This window comes from Phocoena sinus, chromosome 3, assembly GCF_008692025.1.
Source record: "Phocoena sinus isolate mPhoSin1 chromosome 3, mPhoSin1.pri, whole genome shotgun sequence".
NCBI classification, from domain to species: domain Eukaryota; kingdom Metazoa; phylum Chordata; class Mammalia; order Artiodactyla; family Phocoenidae; genus Phocoena; species Phocoena sinus.
This window is the reverse complement of record NC_045765.1, coordinates 66,377,191-66,402,943: the sequence shown is the minus strand read 5'-3', so window position 1 is coordinate 66,402,943 and position 25,753 is coordinate 66,377,191. Positions and strand designations below refer to the sequence as shown.

Here is a 25,753-nt window from a genome sequence, read left to right as displayed (position 1 = left end):
CTGGTCTGATAAGTGTCTTGCTGGGTGGCCGTGAGGGAAGAGCAGGGCCCAAGGAGGAGACCTCAGGCCCCCAGGGATGGGGCTCTGAAGTGGGGCAAGGAGAGGGGCTTGTCTAAAAGTGTAGACGGGCCGATAGACTGACTAAGACGGGCATGGGGAAGGAAAGAAATTTGTGTTTTAACAATAGGCTAACGAGCTAGAAACAAACGGGGAAGCCTGGTTGGGAATGAAATCTGGGTGGTTCAGAAAAACTTAATAGCCACTCTGGTTTGGATTTTTAAAAAAGTTTTCTCTCAGAGATGATTACAACCCTGGGGGAGAAAACCCCTCGGACTGTTATCATCAGCAATAATATGAGTTCACATTTAATACTACATGGCAGGCATCTTGCTCAGTATTTCATGTGCGTTTAATTCTCAGAATAACCTCTGAAGCAAGTACATTTACGGATTCCACAAGAATAAGCACCGGCTTAGAGATGTGGATTATTACCTTGCCCCAGGACAGACGTGTGTGGCAACCTGGGCAATCACCCCAGGGCGCCTGCGCAGCTCTGGTGCAGTGAGGCTATTTCTCTGCTCTGCGGCAGCGATAGCAAACCTCATTCTGCCGGGTGGATCTCTAGCAAAACTATGATTCCTTGGGATGAATGTCTTCCTTTGATGTGCAGCACTCTTGTAAAGCCAGGAACAAGCAATTGTTCTTACTCCCGCTTCCTTTATTACTCATAAGTAATTATGAAAAAAGAGGAGGAATGTGGAAAGAGTGGAGGAGGAGAAAGTAGGTGACATGGTGGCTGCAGAAAGGGAGACACTCCCAGCATCCTGACCACATGGGAAACTGTTTAATATGAGTTTGGTTTTAATTTTCAATTTTGAATAGCACTTCCCCGAGATTGAAATGGCATGCAACACCATCACTTTGAAACGCAGCCTTTTCTCTTCCCACAGAACAACATAAAGACAGTTTAATTTGCTTTCACCACCTTGAAATCTAAAAGAATAAAACCCAGTAGAGAATATTATGCATTTAAAGGTCTTTATTCTAAGGCATCACGGCCATATTTCAAATTGGTTGCATAAGAAGAAGCTGATGATGATTGTACGGCACATTGGAGAAAGTTCTCCAGCTCACCTGAGAGAGGTTTCAACTTCTCAACTGTATTTTGAATCTAGTGGAAAAAAAGATTTTATTGCAAGGTATCTACTTCTCATTACTCTCTCTTTTTTTTTTTTTTTTTTTTTTTTTTGCGGTACGCGGGCCTCTCACTGTTGTGGCCTCTCCGCAACGCACAGGCTCCGGACGCGCAGGCCCAGTGGCCATGGCTCAAGGGCCTAGCCGCTCCGCGGCATGTGGGATCTTCCCGGACCGGGGCACGAACCCGTGTCCCCTGCATTGGCAGGCGGACTCTCAACCACTGCACCACCAGGGAAGCCCTCATTACTCTCATTTTTGACAAAAATAATATCATTTGCTATCTAATGATGATTTTGTCCCTTTGAGAGTTTGATGGGTCAAAATTAAAATAGTACTGAGGCACGAGGACCCTAATGGTTGTGGAGGGAGGTTAGAAAACATTAAATCCCACCTTTGCTTCTTTGTCCATGTTTTTCTCTATATTTCTGTTTAAAAGGGAAAAAAACTACCTACCTGTACAGGAAAAAACAAAACAAAACAAAAACCCTAATGTATTATGAACAGATATAAATAAAGTCAAGTACTCCAAGGTCAATTATGGATGAAAGCAGGGACTCCCTTTTCAACCCATGTGTTGCTTCTTTTATTTGGTGGAGAACCTGAGTCAGTGGACTGACATACAGCAGGAAGGTCTTAAACCAAATATTTGCACAATCTTACTCTCCCATGGGTCTCATGCAGCCTCACCCTGCATTCAATAACCCAGGAGACTGTCAAGGCCGTTGTGGCCCCAGAGTAATATGAGCTCTCATTCTCAGAGACTTTGGTCACCTTGCCCTACCTCTCAATTGATTTGAAAGTAAAGTCTGAAAAGATGTAGGTAACTTTAACACACAATGAATCCCATTTAACTGCTGGACAATTAGGGTTGACCCAGCTCCCGCACATAGTCCTTGACCAGAACACCACTCCTTCCCTAGTTAGTCCTGTGTCCTTTTATAAAATGCTTGTTTTTGGTTTTTAGACATCTGTTTGTAATTGGCAGATGCCCCCAGCTATAACAGCTTAAGGAGAAAGGGTGATTTATTGGCACAACTGTAAACAAACTGACAAAGTGCATGCCATCAGCCTTAGAGTCCCATAGATTCAGGGTCTCAGATCCCATCAGGGCACCTGTGCCTCTCCACTCTGCCTCTCTCTGCATTGAGACTTTCATTCCCTCAAGTGGGATGTCAGGAGAGTCTGGACACATGGCCACAATTAATTAAGGGCTGCCCTCCTTATCTCTCCTCCAGAGAGAAAAAAAAGCATTTTTCCACCAGCTCCAGTTAGAAAAAGTACAAGAAAATACTCTGTCCTGGTTTGGGTTGGGTACTCATCCAGGGCCATGAATCAATCTTTGTAGCCAGGGGTGGGGAAGTATGGTTGGACAAGCCTGGTCATGCACCAGCCGCCGGGCGGAGGGGCACGGGGAAATAACAGGGGGAAAGGAGGATGTTGTGACTAGCGGCTCCCAGAAGCACAGAGCTGGACTGGGAGAAGAATACTTCCTTAAAGCAAGGGATAGCCCATTGCAGGAAAGAAAGAGTGAGGCACAAAATCAATATGCCCGATCCACTTTCAGCTGGTAATCAAGTTAAAATATAATAAAATGCTTAATGAGTCACCCATCCATGTGTATTTGCACTTTTTAAGTAGATTCTTCTTGATGAACAAAAGACCTTCATGATCCAAGAAATAAATGTCCAGCAGTATAACTTCTGACCCCACAGTAGATGGAGAGTGAACCACTTTGGGAAAGGAGACCCCTTCCAGCCTCCATCAAGGTACATCGTGGTTGTCTACTCTGAAAGCCGATCTTATTGTAACAATTGAAAATGCAAGAGGGGAGAAAGTGTTGATTCTAATTGACATGCTATCTGGATTAACATGAAGCTACTTCTCTGCTATAGTTACAAACCAGTGCCTATAGTTATAACAAGCAGATTAAAGAGATGGATGCAAATAAATTAGAATTTCTTTTTATGCAAATGTGCACAATTTCTCCCTGTTTGGTTCATTTTCTAAGTAAGACTATTTATAAGGTTGCCATTCAACCTCTGATCAGAGGAATGTCCTGGAATACTAGAAATACTTTTAAGCATGTTCAAATTGATGAAACAGTGAGCTACCAAATTTTTTTTAACACAGAAAAACTATTTCGTTGGCTATGTACTTAAATTACCTCCAAGGAAATAAATGATTTTAGTCAATGGCAAGTTCAACCAAAAAGCAAAACACCTTTATTATAAAACTGGCACTGCAGGAAACTTACTTACAGCCTATCCTTGTTTGTTGATTTTACTTTGTACAAATAATCACAGCCCAGGGCAGATTCCTTGCCTCATCTCCACAACCTGCATCTGAAGTGCTCACAGTTTAATTCACTCACAGAATTCAGTGAAACGCCTATTATACCCGTTCAAAGCTTGAGTCCACCTTTTGGTAAACATTAGTAGGCAGGAACCTAAGGTTAGATTTCAAAACCATCTCTGCTCCCTTTGGTTTTGGAGCACAAAGTTACTTTGTAAAGGACCTTGGTGACTAAGTCCTGTTGTTGGCACATAAGCATCAAGTCACCTGCTAAGATGAAAGCTTGGATCTTTGACCAGAACGTCCGGGACCTGGTTTATAGACTTCAAGCTAGCATACTAAAGGGAATGCACTCTTCTGGATTTTATTTTCCTTTTAGTTCTTTTCTCTTAATATGCACAGCTGGTATATCAAATAACATATATCTAATTCCCACAGGCAAGTTCCCATTGTCCCACTGAAAGCCGTATCAACTTTAAGTCATCTCTTGGTTTTACTCTCATTAAGAAGACTCTCCCAGGTAGTACAGGTACATCCCTGGGCATTACCCAGGGCTCATGGTCTGAATAGAGCCAAACACACTTTCGACGGAGGCTTGTAATAGGATTGACTTTTCAGTGACACAAAATTATTTTTAAACACTATCCCATTAATTTTAAGAATCATACTTGCTGTCCTACACAATTATGAAAGTCAGGAGATATATCTCTTTGCCAAAACCCCAGAGCCAACTCTAACTAGCATTCTAAAGAGTATCTTTTTATCATGATGTCCATCCCCAGGAACTCAGCCCAAACCTTCTCTCCCTCTTTTTATTCTCCTCCTGCAAACCTCCTTGGGATCAAAACTCCTACTGCAACTAGATGTTAAGAAAACAGGGATTTGAGGGGGATAAAAATGTTCTGGGGGCTTCCCTGGTGGCACAGTGGTTGAGAGTCCGCCTGCCGATGCAGGGGACACGGGTTCGTGCCCCGGTCCGGGAAGATCCCACATGCTGCGGAGCGGCTGGGACCATGAGCCATGGCCGCTGAGCCTGCGCGTCCAGAGCCTGTGCTCTGCAATGGGAGAGGCCGCAACAGTGAGAGGCCCGCGTACCGCAAAAAAAAAAAAAAAAAAAAAATTTTCTGGAATGAGATAGTGGCAACACTTGCACAGACATTGTCAATACAGTAAGACCACTGAGTTGCGCACTTTAAAATGGTTAACAGGGTGAATTTTATGTTATGTGAATTTTATCTCAGTTAGAAAAAAAAAAACAGTGATTAAAATAATCCTCACAAAGATGTAACACCCTGTCAAGTGTATTTTAATGAGAATGCTTCGGGCCTAAATAAAATCTTGCCTTGGTAGAATTCCAAGCTTTTAGAGAGCGGTCATGTTAATATTTATTGGAGTAAGGCTAGTCTTGAATAGTTGTCCATGTGTGTCTAGTCTTTTAAACAATGTCATCCTCTCCTACTGTCTCTCAGCACAGCTCTTGGAAAGGCTGCTATTCCTCAAAGTAGGAACCAATTTCTTGACCAACAGTTCTGCGTACAACCTTCTTTTGCCATTGAACAGATTTTTTTTTTTTTTAACCTGTCTACCTAGAGTTTTCTAAGAAAGTAACAAGGAGGGCCCCGGGATCTCACTGTTTCAACTGCTGGGACTTTGTCAAAAGCACTGCTCACCACCCATGGCATCAGATTGCGTGAAGCTCAGTGTGACATTTGATCAAAGCACAAACAGGCAGCCTGCACTTTCCTGTTGCTGCCAACTGTGTTACTGCCTTGATGGAAAGTGACAAGAACTCAGGGAAACAAAAGGTGGAGATTTTCCCACCCACATAATTATCCTTACATTTGCAGAAAAGAGTTTTCTTTTAGGCACTCCTACTGAATCCTTAGATACAGAAACTGTTCCACGGTGGGATATTTTATATTTAGGCCAATAAACACCAGAAATTAAAATTAGGAAAAATGAGAGAATGTAGGAATAATAACTTCAAGGTGTGCTTTTTAAGTATAACAAGTTCCTAAGGAGTTTTAGTATTTACCTCATAGAAATAGTTTATATTTATCTTTATAATCCCTAGTCTTATTCAGAGATTACCCGTCAGGTTGCCTCTTCCTTTGTCCACTGAAGTCTTCCTGAAATAGAGCTGTTTCCTGGAATAGAACCCCAAAGGCAAAGTCTTCTCACTGATTTCAGAAGTTCCCTCAAGGATAAACAACTCCTCCAGGAGTCCCTGAAAAACTTAGGAATTTATTGCAAGGAGATCCCAAGAAATGTTACTTATTCAATATGTACAAATTGAGGATGGTTCTTAATTTCAAAAGGACATTCCAGAGGCCTCTAGGCCTAAAAATAACTCACATAAAAACTAGTCGTCACTCAGGACTTTGTTGGTTGCAAGTGACAGAAACCAAAATGAAACTGGTTTAAACAGAAATGTATGAGCTGCTAAGGCTGGCAGTGAGGCCGAGCAGGGTTTCTGGACTGTTCATTTGGCTCTTCTTTGCCTATTGGCCCCATTTGAGCTATTGCAGGCACAGATCAGGAAAGGTCCCCTGGCTGCCCTGGCTTATCAATCTTTGGTGAACATCAGTTTCTGCCTGCTCAGAACTACTTCCCCCTTCTTTTAGTAACGGAAACATGGTTTTCCTTTGGGGAACTATGCCTCTCCTGCTCTCTGCAGTCCAGGGGGACTGTCAATCAGCGTCCCTTTCCTATTTAACCTAGGAAAAGGCTTGTGACTAGCTGAGCCAATCACACTTGCTTTTTTTCTGGAACTTGAATCTTGAGCTGAGTTGAATGAGGGAGGGTAGAAAAAAGCTAGAGCTAATTCATTCCGAAGGTTGGGCCCTGCCGCCTGAAGAAATTGTCTATTTTGATACCCATATTCTAGAGGCTGACTCCACAAGGTCAGGCTGTTAAGCTTTCCTTCATCACTGAGAGCTTTCTCATAACCTTACAATAAACTCTCTTTTTGCTTAAAGTAGTCTGCATTGGCTTATAATACTTGCAACCAAAGAACCTTAATTTGTACCCAACTAAAGGGAACAGGACTTCTTTCTCACAGAATCTATACAGAAATCTCAAGGAAGCCGTTTGACTGACTCTACTTGCATCGCCCTTGGATCAACTGCTATGGCCAGGGCAATGGGATTTTATCACACCTGGGTCATGTGCCAGAGGTCAAGGGCTAGGGGACACTATCAGATAAAAGAAGATGGGAGAATTTTCTGGACAGAAGCCAAAAATAAAACCCAAATACTTTTCACTGTCCCCTTTAATCTATTTTAGTTAAAGCTCATAAACTTGGAGAATACGGCCATGCGATGAAGATCAGTTTTATCTTGTGAGGAAAGTAAAAAATTTCTCTTCTTTCTCTCCCTATCATTTTCAAAGTGCATATTTAAGCCCTTTCTTTGCAAAAAGTCTGGAAATCTATTTATTTTATAATTAGCAAAGGGTAAGAAGATCCATTCTGAAATTTTTAGTTGAGGTCCAGTATTTGCTAGCTATATCAGCTGTGGGAATTCAATGATGTCAGGGTCCCCTCCCTCCTTTGTTTGTAAGACTAATTTTGGAATTATACTGTTATCAGGAAATGGTGCTCCCTTCCTTCTGTCCATCCCTTAGGAATAGTTTTTTTTTTTTTTTTTTTTTTAAAGTCTCCTGGCTTCTGTATCCAGAGAGTTTGGATGAAAGGGCAAGCACCAGCTAAATGTCAGACAAGGCACATGGGAATTGGAGCTTGATCAATTTCAAAGATTTCTTACTTAACCGTGGCAAGTGCTATGATCACCAGAAGAGCATGTGCTATTTGGAAATACTGCTAAAAAACCCAGACCAGAGGCGAGAAGGAAGATGTTTCCTTCTAAGAAATGTGTAGAGAAATAGCACTCTTTTGTCACACACAGCAGATGGAGATTTGTCAACAGAAGATAAACTGGAGAGTTTGAGGTTGCAAACAACTGTCAGTCAGCTGTAGATACCGGTGCAGCCATTCCTGATACCAACCTCTTGGTGCCAAAGTACAAAAAGGGAACAATGTCTCTCCTGTATTCCCCAGAAACCACAATGTTATTTTATTTAATGACTCAGTGTTTCCTGATAGGAGGTTGAAGTTAGAGGCTAGATACACTGGTCATATGCAAAAATTTGGAGGAATGAGTGGATACTTGTGGGGGGCTTGAGCTCATCAAATCAAATTTAGAAAGGATGCCTAGGACCAGATTGTTCTGGAGAGTGGAAAACTTCTCTTTGAAGACACAGGATTTCTTTCTGGCTAGTGGGATTGGGTTCAATTTATACTCTTATGTATATATTAGATACATATGTGCAGTGTAGCAGTCTGGAAGAATATTTGTTTTTAAAGATATACTGCCTTGGACTAGATTACCCTACTATGCCTTTAATTTTTTTCAATTAAATAAAGCCACAATTTAATACTGGACAAAGAACATAGAACTAAGAAGAAATAAAGAGCTAATGTAAGAGGCACAGCATTATTCCTGATTTGCTTACTATGCATTGGATCCAGGAGGTGTGTTAACCATGCTGGCATAATAATCAGTGCCTGCAAGATCTGAAAACATTATTGCTCTTCTGCAGATGCTTTCCTTCATCCCAGAAATTATCACTGAGAATGTTGCTGTGATTTTCCAGTAAGACCTGAAGTCCTGCCATGACAAGCTGTCATTTCAACCTGGGCACACTGTTAGAACATCTGTTCTGCAAAGATAGACAGTCTAGACATCGTCCAAAGGCCCCTTTTTTCCTGGGTCATTTCTAGTGAATAAAGAAGGAACCCTGCTCCTATTCCAGGGAATTTTGTATAGAACTTGTCAAACAAAGTAGAGAGGAGCCCTCGGCCACAAACAGAAATTGTATTCTCATAAAGTGATCATTTATAACTCCAAAAGGTGAATCTCTGAGGTCAAGGAAATAAAAGGATGCAAAAGAGATGGTGGAGAGATACCCATATGCTTCATGCATAGATGAAAACAAGAATTCTTATGAGTCCTCAAAGGCAGAACAAGCATTAAAAGACTCAGGTCAGTAGGATAAAACTTACTTAGTTCTATAGAATCATAATATTACCTTAAATCTTAAAAGCTCCTAAATTTAAAAAATAATTGAAAGGCAAAATTTTTATCACACTGAACTGTCTATGACAGGATTTTGACCTCAACTGTTTAACAAATCATCCCTTCCAGGCCCGTATCCCAGTTGACCAGAGTAACAATTTTGATAGCTCTTTAGGGTGAATAGGTTTTTCTAATTCAAGATGAGTGCCAAGAGCTCTCATCTTATGCCATGTTGCTAAGTAAATTTCTGACAAAAGGTAGTTTCAATATGCTTTTACTTTTTGTAATGTATGCCACCACCAGACACTATTCACTTTCATTTATAGTAATATATAATGTTAATTAATTCATATATAACTGTTTTTAAAAGATTACCTGCAGTTTTAAAATGAGAACTCTTTTTTTCTTTTCTTTTTTTCTTTTTTTTTTTTTGCGGTACGCGGGCCTCTCACTGTTGTGGCCTCTCCCGTTGCGGAGCACAGGCTCCAGACGCGCAGGCCCAGCGGCCATGGCTCACGGGCCCAGCCGCTCCGCGGCACGTGTGATCCTCCCGGACCGGGGCATGAACCCGTGTCCCCTGCATCCGCAGGCGGACCCTCAACCACTGCGCCACCAGGGAAGCCCGAGAACTCTTTTAAAGTACACTTTTCATTTCAAAGTTTTAATGTCTCATATATTTATAGTGATTATATTATTAGAACTAAAAATCAAAACGCTGCCTGAGTTCTAACATATAAATTTACATCCATACTCAAAAATATTTGAAACCAGGACCATGCTACAGAATCCTAGATGTATTATCATGATACTGATAGTTAAACAGGATTGCATGAGAGAGTGGAAATGCCACATTTACCTAATTGATGTTATTTGTGGATCTGAGCAGATAAGAGCCTTGGGATCTTAGAAGTGAAGGTTAGTGGAATATAATTAACACCCCAAATCCAAGAGGACGTCGGGGGACAATGAGGAAAATACAGAGCTGACTACTCTGAAAGTAAGAATCAGTGCTTATCTTTTTAAATTGTATCATCAGAAGAGAAAATATTAGAAGCAGACCTTGTATAATCCATCTATCTTAATGCTATAAACATCTTGAGATGCAAGTGGCTGATCTTTCCTTTTTTATAACCATAACTTTTCCATGTAAGTCCCAAGAGTCAGTAATTGAATTTGAGAAAAGATGTCCTTTTGAGGTTGCTTTGATCTAAAGCCAAAGGGAATTAATTTATTTAGCAGAAACTGTGGGTTCTAAACAAAGATGTATATGTGGGAATACTGGCAAACAAAATAAAGTACCTTAATTTCTTTGCCAATAAAGCAGTATCAAGATGCTAAAAATTCACTTCAGAATAAATTCTTAAGAAAACAGAAACTGGTTGAAGGTTTTCTTTTTTCCTTCCCCATCAGCACATGCTAATGAACACTCTAATTTATATTATATAAAAAGGCTTTGGTCCTTCTTGAAAAACATTCCCAAAGAAAAATAAAAGACTAACTAGTCTTTTATTGCCTCAATTACATCATTTCCTTCTGCTTAAGGCAATAAATTAATATTCTTATCCTTTTTAAATGACTGATTTCACACTTCTTTCTACATTAGTGAAAGTTTATGTATATTATTCCTTGATTTATTACATGCATCTACTGTTAAACACATTGCTTATGAAAGTTAAGCAAGAATAAAAATCGATTGAATTTCAAATCGAGGGAGGGTAAAAAACATAATACATGAAGATTACACTAGAGAAATAAAATCCACATGAAACAGATGAAGTCCAAACGTAACTGAAAATTTATTTTAGCATCTTTATTGGAGTATAATTGCTTTACAATTTTGTTAGTGTCTGCTGTGTAACAAAGTGAATCAGCTATATGTATACATATATCCCCATATCCCCTCCCTCTTGCATCTCCCTCCCACCCTCCCTATCCCACCCCTCTAGGTGGTCACAAAGCACCAAGCTGATCTCCCTGTGCTATGCAGCTGCTTCCCACAATCTATTTTACATTTGGTAGTGTATATAAGTCCATGCCACTCTCTCACTTCGTCCCAGGTTACCCTTCCCCCTCCCCCTCCCCGTCTCCTCTAGGCCATTCTCTACGTCTGTGTCTTTACTCCTCTCCTGCCCCTAGGTTCATCAGAACTATTTTCTTTTTTTAGATTCCATATATATGTATTAGCATATGGTATTTGTTTTTCTCTTTCTGACTTATTCCATTCGATGACAGACTCTAGGTCCATCTACCTCACTACAAATAAGTCAATTTTGTTTCTTTTTATTGAGTAATATTCCATTGTACATATGTGTCACATCTGCTTTACACATTCATCCGTTGATGGACACTTAGGTTGCTTCCATGTCCAGGCTATTGTAAACAGTGCTGCAGTGAACATTGTGATACATGTCTCTTTTTGAATTATAGTTTTCTCAGGACATATGCACAGTAGTGGGATTGCTGGGTCATATGGTAGTTCTAATTTTAGTTTTTTAAGGAACCTCCATACTGTTCTGCATAGTGGCTGTAACAATTTATATTCCTACCAACAGTGCAAGAGGGTTCCCTTTTCTCCACAACTTCTGCAGCAATTATTGTTTGTAGATTTTTTGATGATGGTCATTCTGACCAGTATGAGGTAATACCACATTGTAGCTTTGATTTGAATTTCTCTAATGATTAGTGATGTTGAGCATCCTTTCATGTGTTTGCTGGCAATCTGTGTATCTTCTTTGAGAAATGTCTATTTAGGTCTTCTGCCCATTTTTGGATTGGGTTGTTTCTTTTTTGATACTGAGCTGCATGAGCTGCTTGTAAATTTTGGAGATTAATCCTCTGTCAGTTGCTTCATTTGCAAATATTTTCTCCCATTCTGAGGGGTGCCTTTTCGTCTTATTTATGGTTTCCTTTGCCGTGCAAAAGCTTTTAAGTTTCATTAGGTCCCATTTGTTAATTGTTTTTTAATTTCCATTTCTCTAGGAGGTGGGTCAAAAAGGATCTTGCTGTGATTTATGTCAAAGAGTGTTCTGCCTGTGGTTTCCTCTAAGAGTTTTATAATATCTAGCCTAACATTTAGGGCTTTAATCCATTTTGAGCTTATTTTTGTGTATGGTGCTATGGAGTGTTCTAATTTCATTTTTTTTACATGTAACTGTCCAGTTTTCCCAGCACCAATTAATGAAGAGGCTGTCTTCTCTCCATTGTATATTTTTGCTTCCTTTATCAAAGCTAAGGTGACCATATGTGCATGGGTTTATCTCTGGGCTTTCTATCCTGTTCCATTGATCTATATTTCTGTTTTTGTGCCAGTACCATACTGTCTTGATTACTGTAGCTTTGTAGTATAGTCTGAAGTCAGGGATCCTGATTCCTCCAGCTCAGTTTTTCTTTCTCAAGATTGCTTTGGCTGTTCAGGGTCTTTTGTATTTCCATACAAATTGTGAAATTTTTTGTTTTAGTTCTGTGAAGAATGCCTTTGGTAGTTTGATAGGGATTGCACTGAATCTGTAGACTGCTTTGGATAGTATAGTTATTTTCACAATGTTGATTCTTCCAATCCAAGAACATGGTATATCTCTCCATCTGTTTGTCTTGTCTTTAATTTCTTTCATCAGTGTCTTATAGTTTTCTGCATACAGGTCTTTTTTCTCCTCAGGTAGGTTTATTCCTAGGTATTTTATTCTTTTTGTTGCAATGGTAAATGGGAGAATTTTCTTAATTTCTCTTTCAGATTTTTCATCATTAGTATATAGGAATGCAAGAGATTTCTGTGCATTAATTTTGTATCCTGCTACTTTACCAAATTCATTGATTAGCTTTATTAGTTTTCTGGTGGCATCTTTAGGATTCTCAATGTATAGTATTATGTCATCTGCAGATGGTGAAAGTTTTACATCTTCTTTTCCGATTTGGACTCCTTTTATTTCTTTTTCTTCTCTGATTGCCATGACTAAAACTTCCAAAGCTATGTTGAATAATAGTGGTGAGAGTGGGTAACCCTGTGTTGTTCCTGATCTTACTGGAAATGGTTTCAGTTTTTCACCACTGAGAATGATGTTGGCTGTGGGTCTGACATATATGGCCTTTATTATGTTGAGGTAAATTCCCTGTATGCCTACTTTCTGGAGGGTTTTTATCATAAATCGGTGTTGAATTTTGTCGAAAGCTTTTTCTGCATCGATTGAAATGATCATATGGTTTTTCTCCTTCAGTTTGTTAATATGGTTTATCAAATTGATTGATTTGCATATATTGAATAGTTGCATTCCTGGGATAAACACTACTTGATCATGGTGTATGATCCTTTCAATGTGCTGTTGGATTCTGTTTGCTAGTATTTTGTTGAGGATTTTCTCATCTATGTTCATCATTGACACTGGCCTGTAGTTTTCTCTTTTTGTGACATCTTCATCTGGTTTTGGTATCGGGGTGATGGTGGCCTCATAGAATGAGTTTGGGAGTGTTCCTCCCTCTGCTATATTTTGGAAGAGTTTGATAAAGATAGGTGTTAGCTCTTCTCTAAATGTTTGATAGAATTCACCTATGAAGCCATCTGGCCCTGGGCTTTTGTTTGTTGGAAGATTTTTAATCACAGTTTCAATTTCAGTGCTTGTGATTGGTCTGTTCATAGTTTCTATTTCTTCCTGGTTCAGTCTTGGAATCTTGTACTTTTCTAAGAATTTTTCCATTTCTTCCAGGTTGTCCATTTATTGGCATATAGTTGCTTGTAGTAATCTCTCATGATCATTTGTATTTCTGCAGTTTCAGTTGTTACTTCTCCTTTTTCATTTCTAAGTCTGCTGATCTGAGTCTTCTCCCTTTTTTTTTGATGAGTCTGGCTAATGGTTTATGATTTCGCTTATCTTCTCAAAGAACCAGCTTTTAATTTTATTGATCTTTGCTATTGTTTCCTTAATTTCTTTTTCATTTATTTCTGATCTGATCTTTATGATTTCTTTCCTTCTGCTAACTTTGTGTTTTTTTTTTTTTTTTTTTTTTTGGTGATTCTTCTTTCTCTAATTGCTTTAGGTGTAAGGTTAGGTTGTTTATTTGAGATTTTTCTTGTTTCTTGAGGTTTCTAAAATCCTGAGGATTTTATTACATATTATTATAAACTTCCCTCTTAGAGATGTTTTGCTGCCTCCATAGGTTTTGGGTCATCATTGTCATTTGTTTCTAGGTATTTTTTGATTTCCTCTTTGATTTTTTCAGTGATCTCTTGGTTACTTAGTAGCATATTGTTTAGCCTCTATGTGTTTGTATTTTCTACAGTTTTTTTTCCTGTAATTGATATCTAGTCTCATATCATTGTGGTTGGAAAAGATACTTGATACGATTTCAATTTTCTTAAATTTACCAAGGCTTGATTTGTAACCCAAGATATGATCTATCCTGGAGAATGTTCCATGATCACTTGAGAAGAAAGTGTATTCTGTTGTTTTTTATGGAATGTCCTATAAGTATCAATTAAGTCATCTTGTTTAATGTGTCATTTAAAGTTTGTGTTTCCCTATTTATTTTCATTGCGGATGATCTGTCCATTGGTGAAAGTGGGGTTTTAAAGTCTCCTACTATTATTGTACTACTGTCGATTTCCCCTTTTATGGCTGTTAACATTTGCATTATGTAGTGAGGTGCTCCTATGTTGGGTGCACAAATATTTACAATTGTTACATCTTCTTCTTGGATTGATCCCTTGATCATTATACAGTGTCCTTCTTTGTCTCTCATAATAATTCTTATTTTAAAGTCTATTTTGTCTGATATGAGAACTGCTACTCCAGCTTTCTTTTGATTTCCATTTGCATGGAATATCTTTTTCCATCCCTTCACTTTCAGTCTATATCTGTCCCTAGGCGTGAAGTGGGTCTCTTGTAGGCAGCATATATATGGGTCTTGTTTTTGTACTCATTCAGCCAGTCTGTGTCTTTTGGTTAGAGTATTTAATCCATTTACATTTAACATAATTATCGATATGTATGTTCCTATTACCATTTTCTTAATTGTTTTGTGTTTGTTCTTGTAGGTCTTTTCCTTCTTGTGTCTCCTGCCTAGAGAACTTCCTTTAACATTTGTTGTAAAAATGGTTTGGTGGTGTTGAATTCTTTAACTTTTGCTTCTCTGGAAAGGTTTTAATTTCTCCATTGCATCTGAATGAGATCCTTGCTGGGTAGAGTAATCTTGGTTGTCGTTTTTTCCCTTTCATCTCTTTAAATATGTTATGCCACTCCCTTCTGGCTTGCAGGGTTTCTGCTGAAAGATCAGCTGTTAACCTTATGGGGATTCCCTTGCTTGTTATTTGTTGCTTTTCCCTTGCTGCCTTTAATATATTTTCTTTGTATTTAATTTTTGATAGTTTGATTAATATACGTCTTGGTGTGTTTTTCCTTGGATTTATCCTGCATGGGACTCTCTGCATTTCCTGGACTTGACTGACTGTTTCCTTTCCCATGTTAGGGAAATTTTCAACTATAATCTCTTCAAATATTTTCTCAGACTGTTTCTTTTTCTCTTCTTCTGGGACCCTATAATTCAAATGTTGGTGCATTTAATGTTGTCCCAGAGGTCTCTGAGACTGCCTCCATTCTTTTTCTTTTTTTTTGCGTTTTTTTTCAGTCTACACATTTAATCATCATTACAATCAATAAACTCTTCTTATGAGCACACCTCCAGGAAATGGTTTTCAAGAAATTAATTTTTCAAAAGATGAACTTAAAAACATGGAAATTCCATAAAATAATATGGCCTATATTGTTTTGTAAAGTTACATCGAGTTCCTGTACGAGTAAAAGGAAATAAACGAACACACCACTTCTCTGCTTGCTTTGGCGCTTACCTTTAAGTCTTTGGAGGCTGGAGTATTACAGCAACAATTCCATTGAAAAAAACAAAGCACCCACCGCATGCATAATTCATACCAAATGTCTTCCCTAATTGTTCTGAGAACTCTCAGTGCTTGTAGAATGGATGTATTTCCAGATCATTTGCCAGAGAGATGGACACAAATCCCCAGACTGAAACTTCAGATTTTTTCTACATTACACGGTAAACCCAAAATAACACCTGGAAACCTGTGGGTTGTTTCAGAGCAACGGTGGAAGCCTGTTTCTCTGTAACATACTAATGTGGGTATGAAGAGAAAGTTACATAAAGGTGTTCGTGTGTATGTTTCTCTGCCTCCCAGTATTTTGTTTGTTTGTTTTGTTTCTTTTGCAGTACGCGGGCCTCTCACTGTTGTGGCCTGTCCCGTTGTGGAGCACAGGCTCTGGACACACAGGCTCAGCAGCCATGGCTCACAGGCCTAGCCACTCCGCGGCATGTGGGATCTTCCTGGACCGGGCCACGAACCCGTGTCCCCTGCATCGGCAGGCAGACTCTCAACAACTGCGCCACCAGGGAAGCCTGACTCCCAGTGTTTTTATCCTTCCCTCAGTCTGCCTTTTCATCCTTTAATCTTTGCCTATCTCTTCCTCCTCACAAATCATGGTATAGAGACATTTTTATCATATGTCTTAGACACTGAATATTGTTTTGTCATATCTTTTGGGCTTTAAAAAAAGGTCCCCCATTTGTCCTGCCCACTGCATCCCAGATCAAGCTCGGATTTCCCCAGCCACACTTCAGGAAAGGGCTCAAGCTACATTTGCGTGAAAAAGAACCAGAAACAGCAGAAGAAACTCTCATTCCTTCACAGACCTTCCCCCTTCCCTCTTCGGTACTGTGTGGCCAACAGGTACACCTCTGATGATTCTTTCCTGCTGGCTTCAGGTTTTACAGTCCTTGTTTTCTGGAATTCCTCTGTCAGTCTCTTCTGTAACCGATGGCTTTGACTTCCAGGCCAGGTTTTACACAGGAATGTTCCCCCAGGGTGCAGGACTTCTGGAGCCATGTCCAGAACGGACAAGCACAAGCTAATGAGCCTGTCATGGTCGAGGCCCCAGATCCCTGTGGCATTGGGTGCCATGTCACTCAGAATCACATCTGCTCTCCCAACAGGAAGCACTTCTCAGATCCTCTGGAAGTTTCTTGGGTCAGTCACATCAGCAGGGCACAGAAAAGTTGCTCCTTCCAGGGGGAATATGTGAAGGAGATCTACCCCAAGCACAAAGCCAACAGGAGCACTGGGATCTGTGCCTGTAGCGTTGACACTGTGCACAGCCACCTGGCTCCATGCGCCAGGAGCGGCACCACAGTCTAACACCCGGAGGCCAGGCCGCAGAATCCAGTGCCTCTCGTTCACCTCCAGGAGCTTGAAGGCACTTCGACACCTGTAACTGTCCACCTTCACAGCCTTCACAAACGGGTCCCTCAAATGCTGCATCAGCCACAGGTGCTCAGCGCCAGTCCGGCCCTTGAAGCAACTCCCACCGGTGTGGAACCTTTGACGCTGAAAGGAAGACCATACCAGCTTCAAGGACCTGGCCGTGAACACCGACCTGCTCCAGCTGCTGCCAACACCTACCTCAATTCTTTTCATTCTTTTTTCTTTATTCTCCTCTGAGGTAGTTATTTCCACTATTTTATCTTCCAGGTCCCTTATCTGCTCTTCTGCCTCAGTTATTCTGCTATTGATTCCTTCTAGAGAATTTTTAATTTCATTTATTGTGTTGTTCATCATTGTTTGTTTGCTCTTTAGTTCTTCTAGGTCCTTGTTAAACATTTCTTGTATTTTCTACATTCTATTTCCAAGATTTTGATTCATCTTTACTATCATTACTCTGAATTCTTTTTCAGGTAGACTGCCTATTTCCTCTTCATTTGTTTGGTCTGGTGGGTTTTTACCTTGCTCCTTCATCTGCTGCGCATTTCTCTGTCTTCTCATTTTGCTTAACTTACTGTGTTTGGGGTCTCCTTCTCACAGGCTGCAGGTTCGTAGTTCCTATTGTTTTTGGTGCCTGCCCCTAGTGGGTGAGGTTGGTTCAGTGGCTTGTGTAGGCTTCCTGGTGGAGGGGACTAGTGCCTGTGTTCTGGTGTGTGAGCCTGGATCTTATCCTTCTGGTGGGCAGGGCCACGTATGGTGGTGTGTTTTTGGTGTCTGTGAAATTAGTATAACTTTAGGCAGCCTCTCTGCTAATGGGTGGGGTTGTGTTCCTGTCTTGCTAGTTGTTTGGCATGGGGCATCCAGCACTGGAGCTTGCTTGCCTTTGGGTGGAGCTGGCTCTTAGTGTTGACACAGTGATCTCTGGGAGAGCTCTTGCCAGTTGATATTACATGGAGCTGGTAGGTCTCTGGTGGTCCAGTGTCCTGAACTCAGCTCTCCCACCTCGGAGGCTCAGGCCTGACACCCGGCCTGAGCACCAAGACCCTGTCAGTCACATGGCTCAGAAGAAAAGGAAGAAAAAAAAGGAAATATAAAAAACAAACAGATAGAATCCTAAACCAAATGGTAAAAGCAAAACTTTCTACCTGTCAGACTGGCTTCTGTTCAAGATTTCCAAGCTGTTGTAATTCTGAAAGTCATTCTCATCTCTGCTCTTCTCCAGTCCTTCTGAAAATTATGAACCAGGAACTAATCTAGATCCATGGATTTCAGTAGTAAAAAGCAGTCCAAAATGTCTGGCTTCATGGAGTTTATACAGGAACTGAATTAGCTGGCACTTTTCATCTTGGACTCCCCAGCCTCCAGAACTGTTCTTCCTAAAGCCAGGCCACCTGCAGCAGCAACTTCTTCTCGTCATGGCCCTTTAAAATTAGATTTTCAATGCTGCTTCCATGAAACTCTTGGCTTAGCTGGGCAGTGTGGCTGGGGATCCGACTCTGGCCTCCACCATCCACTCAGGGATAATTGAAATGTTACAGCCATGTGCAACTACTAGAAATTTCCCCCAAAGTGCCACTCTGCTTGGTTCGTGAAGGCTTTGCACCAGCTATTTCCTCTTTGTAAGATGCTTTAACCCTTTACCTCTCTGCCAACCCTATCCCCTTCGTGTCTTCTGATCCTTCTTCAGAAAGTCTTTTGCAACCACTTCCATGACCACTACCATCTCCCCACCCACTCACTAGCCTTTCCATGAATCTTGTACATACCACAGTCATAACATCTATTATATAAATATCTCTTTATCTTTCTTTACTAACGGACCTAGAGTTTCCTTGAAGAGAAACAGAGATGGCATCTTACTTTTTCTTTGTATCCACAGCCTAGCACAGTGCCTGATACTTAATGGTCATGAAATGTTGGATGGATGGACAGTAAATAAAATTTAATGGAATTCTGTCCTAATGTTCTGTTGCCTAATATGGTTATGAACTCCTACGCATTGGAGAAAGTTTGCTTATAAAATTAAAAATTTAAAGCCAACCTGAGTGGCAGATTTACCAGGGAACAGATTGCCAGAATATCTGTAGGACCACTAGCACAAATGCTGGCTCCCTGGTAGAAGGAGATTATCAAATCCTAGGATTGATTTAAAGCATTACTGATTCTTCTACACTGTATTGTAACAAGCTGATATTGATTTATCTCCAACTATATTATTTTATGACTTTTCACTTCACCATTTCAACTCATACTATGGTAAATACATACATTTAGATGGCATAAAATCTAGGACTCAGGGTTCAGGTCCAAGCATTATCATTAAACTGGCCAATCCTGAAAAACTAAACTGAACATTAGATCCAAAGTCCTTTCTATTCTACTCTCTAAACTGGCTGGCCTCCCTGCCCTACTTAGCACTTTGGGCCAGCACCCGGCATCCTTGTGTTGGCTGCAGTCTATGCCTTCTGACTCCACGCATCATGCATACCACTTCCTGAACTCCTCCTGACCTCCACTGGCCCTATCAATGACCAACAGTTTAATGATTATTTATTTGGTTCCAGTACTCAAGGTGACTCTTAAGTTCTCACTCATTCTGTGATTAATCAATATGTCTCTTGATGTACAGCTGTTGCCAGCTGCTTTAAGTAATATCCTGCCTAATCCCTGTCCAGCTTGTAGGATTCTCTCCCCTGTAACCTGATAATCCCATCAAGTTGGTTTAGTTCCAAAAGATACCAAGATCTCTTAAGAATTCAACCTTCAGTGGTCTGGTTCAAGTCAACTGTTGCTTACTTTCATTTAGGTCTTGATTATCTAACCCCTGGTCCTTAACAAATATTCTTGTTGGTTTTATTCTGTAGCCATCTCAGTGCCTTACATTAAAGGCAGGTTAATTATGCAAGAATATAGTTTTGGTAATGTCACTTTCATAGTGAGAAATACTTTAATGGCTTCTCATTGTCTGTGACATAAAGGTCATATATTTTAGCCTGACATTCAGAGCTCTCCATGAACTGGACTCAACATATCTTTGTAGATTTATTTCTTAAAACCTCCTTTTACCTACTCATATTCCCTCTCTCCATCACTTGCCTGACAAAATATCTGATAGAAACCCTCTATCTCTGTTCTTCATATCCGCTGACAAAATAACAAAACCTGCCTGATTGGTTTGTATGACTACAGACCTCAGATGAGCATGAAACTTTTCCCAGCAGAAGAGCTGCGATTTTTTTTCCGGTAAGTTGCTTTCTCCCTCTCCTAGACAACTATTCTGTACCCTCCTGTCTCTTCTCAAATTTCCCTCTCCTCCTCCACACTTACACCCAGCTGATGACCTCACCTGTAACTCACTGAGAATACGCAGGTCATCAAATGGAGACTCTCACCTTTCCACTACTGATGGAATTTAATTCTTGCTTCATGTGGTCACCTGTTCTTCTGATTGCCTTCTGTTACCAGTGGAGAAAGTGTCCCTCCTCTCATTCAAGGTTCCATCCTCCTACTAGTGCTCCAGACCCCGCGGTTCTCACCTTCTTAGGTAAGTCACTTATTTATCCGACCTTACACTTGCATCATATACTCTTTCCTAGCTCATTCCTATCTGCATGGGAACATGCTGGTATCTCACATCCCTGCAAAAACTTCTTTGATTCCTCATCACTCAGTACCATTTTCCCACTCTTATTCTAAAGTAAACAGCTCCAGACTGTCTTGACTTCCTCACCTCCCTCCCATTTGCTGTTTAATCCACCTCAATCTTGTTTTTCCCACCCCATTTAGATGATGGTATTCCACTGAAAGTACTCTAACCAAGGTCCCCAACTATCTTCATGATGTCAGACCCAATGTAAACTTTCCTGTGTTCATCTTACTTCAGTTCATAGCATCACACCACACAGATGATCACTGCTTTGTTCCTGACACATTTCCACTCTTGGCTATGTCAAACCACAGAGTCCTAGTTTTTCTTCTTCCTTATTGGTTACTTCTCTAATGTGTTGAATTCTACTTTATAGAACCTCTGAAGATTTTCTAGACCTAGTCCAGAGCCCCCTCTTTCTCTCAATTTTCAGTTTTTCCCTGGATTGTCTCCTTCATTCTCATGGCCTTAAATATCACTTATCATCTAATAATTCCTAAATTTGTATCTCCAGTCCAACTCTCTCCCTTTAACTCCAGATTCATCTGTTTGCAACCTAACCATGCTTGAAAGATGGTCTTACACTATCTTCTCCCATCTTAGGCTGTGGCACCACCATTTACCCCGTTACTCAAGATAAATAAATTGGTAAAAAGAAAAGTTACAAATTGGGATAAGTGCAGTGAAGAAGCTACACGGAATTTTATGATATAAAATAGAAGTTGGAGTAGGGTAGAGAACACTTTGATGAGGTAGATCAGCAAAAGCCTCTTTAAGAAGGAGATGACAGGGCTTCCCTGGTGGCACAGTGGTTGAGAGTCCGCCTGCTGATGCAGGGGACGCGGGTTCGTGCCCCGCTCTGGGAAGATCCCACATGCCGCGGAGCGGCTGGGCCCGTGAGCCATGGCCGCTGAGCCTGCACTTCCGGAGCCTGTGCTCCGCAACGGGAGAGGCCACAACTGTGAGAGGTCCGCGTACCGCAAAAAAAAAAAAAAAAAAAAAAAAAAGGAGATGACATTTCAACTGAAACATGAATTATGAGTAGTAGTCAAGCATATAGAGAGGAAGAGGACAAGCACACTCCAAAAGGAAAGAGCAAGTATAAAGCTATTTCAGGGAAACTATTTCATGTATGTTCACAATAGTAACAAATCTAATATCCCTTAAGTGGAGTAAGTAAATGAAGGAGAAAGTGCAGGGGATGAGTGTGTAAAGAGGGGCAGGGACTAGATCAAATGTAGTATTTCAATAGTCCAGGTGAGAGGAAGTGGTGGTATGGACCACAGAAGTAGAATTGGAGAAAATGGATTTAATTTAAAAGTGTTACTGTAGTAGAATACACATAACAGAATATTTATCATTTTAACCATTTGTAGGTATACAGTTCAGTGGTATTTAACGTATTCACAATGTTGTATAACCATCACCACTATTGATAACCAAAATTTTTCATCATCTCCAACAAAAATTCTGTACCCATTGAACAATAACTCCCCTTCCTTCCAGCCCCTGGTAATCTCTATTCTACTTTCTGTCTTTATGAATTTGTCCATTATATGTACTTCATATAAGTGGAATCATATTTATCCCTCTGTTTCTGGCTTATTTCACTAAACACAATGTTTTGAAAGTCCACCCATGCTGCAGCATATATTAAAATTTCATTTCTTTTAATAGCTGAACACTATTCCATTGTATTGTATGCCATATGTATATGCATATGCCTTTTCTTAATCTAAAATAGATTTAATCTTTATTTTAGAAAAAGAATTAGTGACACATGGTGATAAACTGGATGTGGGGGTGAAGGAAGGAGATGAAGGTAACAAAGATGAGTCCTGGGATTCGTGAAAAGAAGTGGCAGGAGATTAATTTAATAAAATGGAGAAAATTTGAGAAGGATATTCATTTATCCCAATCAAACTGAATTAGAATTCATAACCTCCTGGATGGAGGAGGACTCTTGACGGATGAGACCCCCCATTGGGTCTTAAATGATAAGTACGAGTGTTAACCATGTTGAGAGATATGCATGAGACGGGGTGGCCGCAAAAGAAAATTCAAAAAGAATGGACCAAATGATAAAAGTCATGAAGATCTTTGTTTTGTTTCTGTTTCTGGAACATCCTCTCCTAAATGTTTCCTGATCTTCAAGTCCAAGGTGAAATGCCCAGCTCTTCAGAACCCCTTAAGCACTTATCTGTGCTCTTTTAATGGTGTTTATCAGCTTTTAGCTTATCTAACAATTTTTGTCCATCTCTTCCCTATTATACCATAAGCTCTTTAAGGACATGCATTACATCTTTAGCATATTTGTGTCTTCCAACAATATCCAGTATTGCTGCCTTGCATAAAGAAAACTGTCAATAAATGTTGGTTTTCAGCAGAGAATCATCATCAGGAATGATGATGATTTATAGCCAAGAGGCTATAAAGAATGTTGGTTACAATAGTTATTATCTGAAGATTTTTAATTTGCATTCTTTTTTTCAGAATTAAGCTGTACAATTATCTGATGCCATTACATTTTTGGAGCAATGGAGGAAACCCCTAAGTTAAAGAATAAATATCATAGAACCTCACTATCTCAAAAGAAAAGCTAGGGCTTCTCTGGTGGTGCAGTGGTTGAGAGTCCGCCTGCTGATGCAGGGGACACGGGTTCGTGTCCCGGTCTGGGAAGATCCCACATGTCACGGAGCAGCTAGGCCCGTGAGCCATGGTCACTGAACCTGCGCGTCCGGAGCCTGTGCTCCGCAACGAGAGAGGCCACAACAGTGAGAGGCCCACATACCGCAAATAAATAAATAAAGAGAAAAAAAGAAAAGCTAGACAATCCTGAGATAATTAAGGGGCTGTTTTTTGTTGTTGTCATTGCTCTGTTTCGTTACTATGCAAATCTAATCATTAGAAAGATTAATTCCTGGGTAGAACTAGCAGTAGAGAAAGGTACAGATGTAGTCATTTCCAACTTGTATAAAAATTGGTTTAGTATCTAAGATGCTGACATTAGTTGAGATGCAGCTTAGATTTCCAAATACCTTAATCTACGTGAATTTAAAATGTACTTCCTAAAAAAATAAAAAATAAAAAAAAATAAAATGTACTTCCTTAATAAACAGAAGTACTTGCAAGTGTGTATATAGATTTCAAATACATAGGTAGTATGGAGAGAGTTGAAATTTTATCTTCACTAACTCTAATAGTTCACTTGGCAACTAGCAACGTGATCCTCTGACATCATCTTATTATTATTGTCCAGTTTTATGTGGTATTGTTTTACATGATGTTCTAAAGAGAACCTAGATTACTGTGGATTTTTAAAAAAAGACTTAGAAATCTTTATTATAGTTGTACAAATGTGAAAATAAAGATTTTAAAAGTCAAGAGTCTGGTTAAATATAAGCCCATAGCTCAGGGTAAGGAAGAGAAAGAGTCTAGAGTAGGTTTATGTGAAAATAGAACGGAAAATAATGCTCTCCATTGTTTTGAGTGACAAAGAATTGGCAGGAATCCCAATACCACAAGAGACAAGATTAATATTAAGTATATCTGTCAACATCCTGTTTGAAAATCTCAGCCAGGATCTGGAAACATTCAAAGTGGGTTTTGCCTAGGAATGAGTCATAGCCTCTGTAACAGAAAGCCCTAAAATATCAGTATAGGATGTTAAAAGTAAAACAGACTTCAGTGATCATACTGTCCAACTCCCATGTTTTACAGATGAGAAAACTGGGGCCCAGAAAACCTCTCCACTCTGCAATACTGGGAGGCACCAGGAAGTAATGGACAAAATATGGACCTTGGAACCATGCAGAATTAGGTTCGGATCCCAGTTTGGTCATCCAGACAAGTCCCTTACTATCTCTGAGCCTCAATTTCCTCAGCTGTAATATGGGAATAGCTACTTTGCAGGGTGGTTGTAAGATTATGAATAATGTACATAAAGTATCTGGCACAGAGAGAATCAACAAATGCCAGGTCTTATTATCCAAAATCCTGGGTTCATGGCAGAACAAGGATGCCCATCTCAATCCAAGTGTGTCTTCAATATACCTTTAGAGATTCCCCAGTCAGTAAATCTCTTCTCAAAAACAGAGTGAACAGAGAGGGTGGTAACCCTTCTATAAATACTCAGGCCTTTAGTAATCTGGAAATATCAAGTGAGTCCGTCAATACTGTATAAAGTGCTGAATGGAACTTCTAAAATTTTCCAGGACTTCAATATAGCAAAGGATAGTTCAACACAAGGGGTAGAAATCTAATAACTTTGGGATAACACCTCTAAATACAACTGAAGGAATCTTTCTGAACTTAAGCTTTTATACTTAAATATGTGTGAGAATGGGGTGTCAATGTTGCAGGTATGTATGCGAAAGTACGTTTTGGCAATTATACAATGGTCTATCTTTTAAAATTTAACTATAGTTGATTTACAATATTGTGTTAGTGTCAGGTGTACAGCTTCAGATCCTTTTCCATTATAGATTATTACAAGATATTGAATATAGTTCCCTGTGCTATAGAGGAAACCCTTGTTGTTTATCTATTTTATATATTGTGGTATGCACCTGTTAATTCCATACTCCTAATTTATCCCTCCCCCTTCTCTTTTCCCTCTGGTAGTCATAAGTTTGTTTTCTATGTCTGTGAGTCTGTTTCTGTTTTGTAAGTAAGTTGATTTGTATTGTGTTTTTAGTTTCCACATATAAGTGATATCACATGATATTTGTCTTTCTTTGCCTGACTTACTTCACTTAGTATGATAATATCTAGGTCGTCCATGTAGCTGCAAATGGCATTATTTCTTTTTTTATGGCTAAGTTATATTCCATTGTATATATATACCGCATCTTCTTTATCCACTCGTATGATAATGTACATTTAGGTTGCTTCCCTGTCTTGGCTATTGTGAATAGTGCTGCCTTGAACATTGGGGTGAATATATCTTTTTGAACTAGAGTTTTCATCTTTTCCAGTTATATGCTCGGGAGTGAGATTTCAGGATCACATGGTAACTTTATTTTTATTTTTTTAAGGAATCTCCATACTGTTCTCCATAGTGGCTGCACCAGTTTACATTCCCACCAACAATGTAGGAGGCTTCCCTTTTCTCCACACCCTCTCCAGCATTTATTATTTGTAGACTTTTTGATGATGGCCATTCTGACCAGTATAAGGTGATACCTCATTGTAGTTTTGATTTAATGGTCTATTTTTTTTAATTCAACAAAATTGCATTAGATTTATCTAACATTTAAGTTGGAAAAAATCCAAACCTTCAAA

The 25,753-nt window shown here is 39.7% G+C and overlaps 2 protein-coding genes across 2 annotated transcripts in view; one reads left to right on the top strand and one right to left on the bottom strand.

The window, feature by feature from the left end:
- The window catches only part of CCDC192 (coiled-coil domain containing 192), a 196,579-nt gene that overhangs the window by 130,118 nt on the left and 40,708 nt on the right, over nucleotides 1-25,753 (top strand). The gene's annotated exons all lie outside the window — the stretch shown is intronic.
- On the bottom strand, nucleotides 16,252-17,040 carry LOC116750521 (rRNA methyltransferase 2, mitochondrial-like). The gene is given in 1 exon segment (XM_032625251.1): nucleotides 16,252-17,040. A coding segment is annotated over 1 exon segment (789 nt).